The following is a 7,500-nucleotide window of genomic DNA, read 5'->3' as shown; positions in this document are numbered from 1 at the left end:
GCTGTGGAGAACGAATCACATGTTTTTCCCATCATCTGTTCTCATGATCTCAGATCCATTCCTGGGTTTGTTCAATCTGCCAGGACTTCCTTTGGTTTTATGATCAACAACATTTCTGTTTTGTTGTTTTTTCACAGACGCAGTTCCTTGTTTTTGTTTTTGTTTTGGTTATCTAGGAACATCACAGCATTATTTACATCCAGTCCTTGTTTTGGGTGCTAGTATATATAATATATATTTGCATAACATAATAAAAAAAACATTACAAAAACGGTGATCGTACATTCGTGGTGATGGTCTCTGTTCCCGAGGGCCGATATTAAAATATATGTATTAAAATAATAACTAGTACAACTATGAGTGAGTTGACATGAATATGTGGTGATATGATGCAGATATTGTGCAGATCATACGGTGTATTCCTATGAGATGCGCATGAGGCTGCCTGAGTTTTCCAGAATAATCAGCCCCAAGTCCGCTGGGCTGATGAGGTTCCTCAACACGGGAGGGGGAGTGATGCAGAAGTGAGCGGGGGCGCGCGGGGGGCGGTTTGGGTTTGGACCGTAAGGGTGTGTCCCAGAGCAGGTGAGTGTGTGTGTGTGTCCCAGAGCAGGTGAGTGTGTGTGTGTGTGTGTGTGTGTCCCAGAGCAGGTGAGTGTGTGTGTCCCAGAGCAGGTGAGTGTGTGTGTCCCAGAGCAGGTGAGTGTGTGTGTGTCCCAGAGCAGGTGTGTGTGTGTGTGTGTCCCAGGTGAGTGTGTGTGTGTGTGTTCTTGCTTGCTCACCTCCACTCTGTATCAAGACATCAAACAGGTCATCCATCTGCTGGCTAGTTGCCGTGGGAACCTGGGGAGAGAGACCAATAAGGTGGGGGTGGGGTGTGAGCAGGCGTGACCAATAGCATGAGAGCTCCTCGGGGTTTAAAGGAAAATGCTCGTTTTTGACAACCTGGACCTTATTTACGACATATTATAAGAAGTTTGACTCACCGAGATCACTTTGGTGTTGTTCAGAGGCCTGTAGAAGAAATTTAAAATCCAGCGCGAGCCAGTATATCCATGTAATGGCGGCGCACGGGGCACTGAGAATGCAGTTTCTCAAAATCCATTTTCGGCCACTAAACGGTTGTTTTCATCAATCAGATTTGATGAATCGACAGTTGAGATTCCTCTACGGGAGCCATTGTTTCGGTTTTCAAATACGTGGTCTGTAGCCTCTGTAATATGATCTTTACACGCCTTTCCCCACTTGCTCCAGCACGCATGCGCACAGGCCAGCGCGCAGACTGGCTATTCTCCGGCTCACATTCTCTGCGCTACGATCGGATTGTTGCTGACGAATGACGACGACAATATTCTCGGCACCAACTACGATCGTAGCGCAGAGAATGTGAACCGGAGAATAGCCAGTCTGCGCGCTGGCCTGTGCGCATGCGTGCTGGAGCAAGTGGGGAAAGGCGTGTAAAGATCATATTACAGAGGCTACAGACCACGTATTTGAAAACCGAAACAATGGCTCCCGTAGAGGAATCTCAACTGTCGATTCATCAAATCTGATTGATGAAAACAACCGTTTAGTGGCCGAAAATGGATTTTGAGAAACTGCATTCTCAGTGCCCCGTGCGCCGCCATTACATGGATATACTGGCTCGCGCTGGATTTTAAATTTCTTCTACATGCCTCCGAACAACACCAAAGTGATCTCGGTGAGTCAAACTTCTTATAATATGTCGTAAATAAGGTCCAGGTTGTCAAAAACGAGCATTTTCCTTTAAGAACTTAAGTATTAAGGATATTATATTATTAAGGATATTATATTATTAAGGCTATTTGTCTGTACTCAGCATGCTAGACTGCTGCTGTAAAAAAATAACTTTTAGAGAGAGTGTGTGTGTGTGTGTGTGTATGTGTGTGTGTGTGTGTGTGAGGTGGTTGGTGTGTGTGTGTGTGTACCTGTGTGAGGTGGTTGGTGTGTGTGTGTGTGTGTGTACCTGTGTGTGGTGGTTGGTGTGTGTGTGTGTGTGTGTGTGTGTGTGTGTGTGCCTGTGTGAGGTGGTTGGTGTGTGTGTGTGTGTGTGTGTGTGTACCTGTGTAAGGTGGTAGGTGTGTGTGTGTGTGTGTGTGTGTGTGTGTGTGTGTGTGTGTACCTGTGTGAGGTGGTTGGTGTGTGTGTGTACCTGTGTGAGGTGGTTGGTGTGTGTGTGTGTGTGTGTGTGTGTGTGTACCTGTGTGTGCAGGTTGCGGCTCTGCTTGACAGCGTCTTCGTACCGGGGGGGCTCCCTGGTCTTGGGGGGCTGGCCGACCAGGGATGAGGGCTGGAGGATGAAGGTGGGCTGGGAGGGAGAGGGGGACTGGAGGAGGAGGAGAGAGGATGAGGAGATAAGGGTTAAGGTCAGAGGGTTAGGGTCAGAAGGTTATTAACACACAACCAAGTGAAAGGGTGGCTTTATTCTGTCTTGTAATAAATTGTTGCTGATACATTCTTCCAAAAGCCCATATAAGGAACACTTCAGTGAAAGCGTACCTTGTTCATGGGCCCATTGCAGAGGGTGTGGTTGGGTGACAACCGAGGAGAGAGTCGGTTCTCTGGGGAGCTGCTTAGGAAAACCTGGGGATGCATCTTGGGCCTAGTCTGGTTCTCCACCATCCCAGAGCCAGTAGTGTTGCACATTGTGACGGTCTGTAGAAACACAAGAGATGATTACACTCCTCAAAGTTGATAGATGGAGGTATTATTCTACTTTATCACTGAGGTCCAAAAACCTTTGTTTTAAATGGCTGCTGCTCTTATAAAGTAGAAGACTTTTAACTCAACCTTATTTCATTCATATAAAAACTACAGCAGGTGTTCTCTCTGACCTGCACTATGTGGTTGTTGGTTGGCCGATTCTTTGATTGATTGGCTGATAAAATAATTGATTTGCTGATTGGCTGATTAATTAGTAACAGTTTTGGATTGATTGGTTGATTGATTAATTGATGATTGGATTGATTGAGAGTACCTGCAGGCTGACGGCGGTGGTGGGCAGCTGGATGGCCGAGGCGTTGCTGGACATCGAGACGGGCAGCAGGATCTGAGTACCAGGCTGGGGCTGGCCTAGCACCGCCCCCTGGCCTAGCACCGCCCCCTGGCCTAGCACCGCCCCCTGGCCTAGCACCGCCCCCTGGCCTAGCACCGCCCCCTGGCCTAGCACCGCCCCCTGGCCTAGCACCGCCCCCTGGTGGCTGATGAAGAACTGCTGTAGGCTGGGAGGATGGGGTTGGGGCTGGGGCTGGGGGTGAGGCTGGGGGTGAGGCTGGGGCTGGAGCTGGAAGGTGGGGACTGAGACAGCCTCCTCCAGCTTCACTACCGTGGGGAGAGTCTGGGGTCCTGGGGGAGACGAGGCGGTGGCAGAGCAGTTCTGGAGCACCCTGCCCTCCATCTTGACTGGGCTGGAGGCGAGGCTGTTGGGGATGAGGCTGGAGGCGTGGCTGTTGGGGATGAGGCTGGGGGCGTGGCTGTTGGGGATGAGGCTGGAGGCGAGGCTGTTGGGGATGAGGCTGGAGATAGGGGCCCCCTGACCTCTCTTCTCAACCTCCAACTGCATCTTCAGCTCTTCCACCAGTCTCTGCAATAGAAAATATGATATTATACAATATTATACAATATACAATACCACAATATTACAATATACGCGACGCATCCTTTTGCTGTCTGGATACCCAATCATACATTCATCTAGCCCATCATATAGCATCCATCATCCCTCCACCCATCCATCCATCCATCCCTCCATCCATCCATCCATCTCTCCATCCATCTCTCCATCCATCATCCCTCCACCCATCCATCCATCTCTCCATCCATCCATCTCTCCATCTCTCCATCCATCCATCTCTCCATCCATCCATCTCTCCATCCATCCATCCATCCATCCATCCATCCATCCATCCATCCATCCATCCATCCATCCTCCCCTTCCATCCATCCCTCCCTCCCTCCCTCCCTCCCTCCCTCCCTCCCTCCCTCCCTCCCTCCCTCCCTCCCTCCCTCCCTCCATCCATCCATCCCTCCCACCTGCTCCTGCTCCAGCTTTCTCATCAGCTCCTCTATCTGCCGCTCCTTCTCGTGGAGGCGCCGGTCTTTCTCCTCCCTCAGCAGCGCCGTCCCGGGGGCCGGGGGAAAGGCTGCCTGACCGGGGCTCACCGCCCGGGGCTCGGACCCCCCCGCGTCCGGGGGCACGGGGGAGACCGGGGGCGTGAGAGAGCCCTGGGGGCCGGGCAGCAGCAGGGCGGGGGCGGAGGCGACCTCCATGGGGATGGAGGCTAATGCGGAAGGCCCGGGGCCGGGGGGCAGGGTAGAGGCCGAGGCCGGGGCAGGAGCGTCCCGGAAGGGCTTCAGCCTCTCCATGAGGTCGGTCTTGGTCCCCGACACGGGGAGGCCTCTCAGTTTGAGCTCCATCTTCAGCTCCGCCACCTGGAACACCACAGACACACACCGCCTTAACACCACATACCTTAACACACCGCCTTAACACCACAGACCATAACACACCGCTTTAACACCACAGACCGCCTTAACACCACAGACCATAACACACCACCTTAACACCACAGACCATAACACACCGCTTTAACACCACAGACCGTAACACACCACCTTAACACCACAGACCGTAACACACCACCTTAACACCACAGACCGTAACACACCGCCTTAACACCACAGACCATAACACACCGCCTTAACACCACAGACCTTAACACCACAGACCGTAACACACCCCCTTAACACGACAGACCTTAACACACAGCCTTAACACCACAGACCGTAACACACCGCCTTAACACCACAGACCGTAACACACAGCCTTAACACCACAGACCGTAACACACCGCCTTAACACCACAGACCTTAACACACCACCTTAACACCACAGACCGTAACACACCGCCTTAACACCACAGACCTTAACACCACAGACCTTAACACACCACCTTAACACCACAGACCGTAACACACAGCCTTAACACCACAGACCATAACACACCACCTTAACACCACCGACCTTAACACCACAGACCGTAACACAACACTAACACCACAGACCGTAACACACCACCTTAGCACCACAAACCGTAACACACCGCCTTAACACCACAGACCGTAACACACCGCTTTAACACCACAGACCGTAACACACCGCTTTAACACCACAGACCGTAACACACCGCATTAACACCACAGACCGTAACACACCGCCTTGACACCACAGACCGTAACACACCGCCTTAACACCACAGACCGTAACACCACAGACCGCAACACACCGCTTTAACACCACATACCGTAACACACCACCTTAACACCACAGACCGTAACACACCGCCTTAACACCACAGACCGTAACACACCGCTTTAACACCACAGACCTTAACACCACATACCGTAACACACCTCCTTAACACCACAGACCTTAACACACCGCTTTAACACCACAGACCGTAACACACCGCCTTAACACCACAGACCGTAACACACCGCCCTAACACAACAGACCGTAACACACCACCTTAACACAACAGACCGTTGACATGCCGCCTTAACGAACAAACAAATGGTCAATGGACGGCACTTATATAGCGCTTTTCCACCTTAGCGGCACTCAAAGCGCTTTACAATGGCCTCTCATTCACCCATTCACACACACATTCACACACTAATGGCCGGTAGCTGCCATGCAAGGCGCTAACCTGCTCATTGGGAGCAATTTGGGGTTAGGTGTCTTGCTCAAGGACACTTCCACATGTGGACAGTCGGAGCTGGGATTCGAACCACTGACCCTTCGATCACTGAACGACCCGCTCTACCAACTGAGCTACAGCCGCCCCTTAACGAACAAACAAACCCCTTCTGCCCTCACCTCACCTCGCGCTGAGCGGGTTCAGTCGAAGTCTAACGCCTGAACTGAGTCATGAAGTATTTGGGGTTAGAAATAGAGGGTAAAGGGGTTTGTTGGTACGCCCACCCCCTCGCCCCGCCCCCTCACCTTCATGTCCTCCAGGTTGGCAGGCAGGACGCCAGGCTTGCGATTGGACAGGCTGTTGTTGGGTCGTACGGGGGCGGGGGGAGGGGCGGGGGCGGGCAGCGATACCACAATGGAGGCTGGCAGGCTGTTCACACTGCTGGTCTGACCCTCTGCTACTGACCTGAGAGAGAGAGAGAGAGAGAGAGAGAGGGAGAGAGATAATTAATGGAGGGTGGATAAGAAAGGAAGGACGTAGAAAAGAGAGAGAGAGAGAGCAGAGTATGGGGAGAACATGATGAAGGATGGAGGGAAGGAGAGAGGGAGGGAGAGAGAGAGAGAGAGAGAGGGAGGGAGAGAGAGAGAGCAGAGTATGGGGAGAACATGATGAAGGATGGAGGGAAGGAGAGAGGGAGGAGAGAGAGAGAGAGAGAGAGAGAGGGAGGGAGAGAGAGAGAGCAGAGTATGGGGAGAACATGATGAAGGATGGAGGGGAAGGAGAGAGGGAGGGAGAGAGAGAGAGAGAGACAGAGAAAAGGAGAGGTGAATCTGTACACGAGTGGAAATAAAGAACTTCCTGTTCTCTGCGCCTCACCGTCCCGCCAGTGAACGGAACACTCCGGCTGACCTGTTCTGACTGACACTGTTCCAACGTTCCACGTTCTACCGTTCTAAAGGACTAACCGCCGTTCAGAGGGCCGTCACGGAAGCAGCTGGAACAACATCCCGATGGTTATTAATATCATTAGACATGATTTGTTATTGGAAACTCGTTAATGGCCCCGTGGGTGTCTGTAAACAACTAAATGTGGGCCAGTTTCTAGATCTGCTCCTGCTCAGGGACGGTCAGGGACAGACGAGGCCCTGGGGTCAAGAGACAGACCAAACCCTGGGGTCAAGAGCTCCTCAACGCTTTAACTGTCTAGTACTTCAGTAGGGTCCACTAGTATGGTCTAGTAGTTATAGTTGTAATATAGCTTTAGTATGAACCTTTTTAGGCTCGGTTGATAGCATAGTTAGTATTTAGTTGAGTTGGTAGCATAGCCTGGCCAGTATTATGGTTGTAGTTAGGTCTGGGCCGGTTACTGGTTTCACAGTACCAGTACGCCTCCTGTGAAAAAAGTCACGGTTCCAAAATCACTAATAATTCCGGCGGTAAACTTTGACGGTGTGCGTTCCATCACTTCAAAGTCAGAATGTCAAGTTCAAGTAACCAATCCCCCAAAACGTGGTGCTGCTTTCTTGCCAGGGATTTCAAAAAATAGGTCACGCAAAACTTTTTTGTGATTTGACTGGGAAAACATTCCAGGGGAGATATCCTCTCACCTCACCTCTCCAGACTGAGTCCAGGAGAGGTGAGCATGCTCACATTTCTGCAACATAACCTCTGAAAGTGAGCAAATATTAAAAAAATAAAAATAAAAAATTGTTCAATAGCAATCTCTTGTTTTTTGCCAAGCGATACCGTGATACTGTATCTTGTCTAAGGTTATCACACC

The 7,500-nt window shown here is 51.1% G+C and overlaps 1 protein-coding gene across 1 annotated transcript in view; it reads right to left on the bottom strand.

Annotated features, from left to right (window-relative positions):
* LOC311326847 (myocardin-related transcription factor B-like) overlaps positions 1–7,364 on the bottom strand; it is a gene marked incomplete at both ends in the record, with an annotated part of 11,738 nt that extends 4,374 nt beyond the window's left edge. The window contains 7 exons of the mRNA XM_084459825.1: positions 783–843; positions 2,222–2,347; positions 2,521–2,676; positions 2,999–3,604; positions 4,054–4,452; positions 6,026–6,185; positions 7,333–7,364. Coding sequence (XP_084315951.1) covers positions 783–843; positions 2,222–2,347; positions 2,521–2,676; positions 2,999–3,604; positions 4,054–4,452; positions 6,026–6,185; positions 7,333–7,364 — 1,540 coding nt within the window. The remainder of the gene's footprint in view (positions 1–782; positions 844–2,221; positions 2,348–2,520; positions 2,677–2,998; positions 3,605–4,053; positions 4,453–6,025; positions 6,186–7,332) is intronic.
* Between the last annotated feature and the right edge of the window lie 136 nt (positions 7,365–7,500).

The sequence above is a fragment of the Borostomias antarcticus genome, assembly GCF_949987555.1.
Source record: "Borostomias antarcticus genome assembly, chromosome: 29".
NCBI classification, from domain to species: Eukaryota; Metazoa; Chordata; class Actinopteri; order Stomiiformes; family Stomiidae; genus Borostomias; species Borostomias antarcticus.
This window is presented reverse-complemented; position numbering and strand designations above follow the sequence as displayed.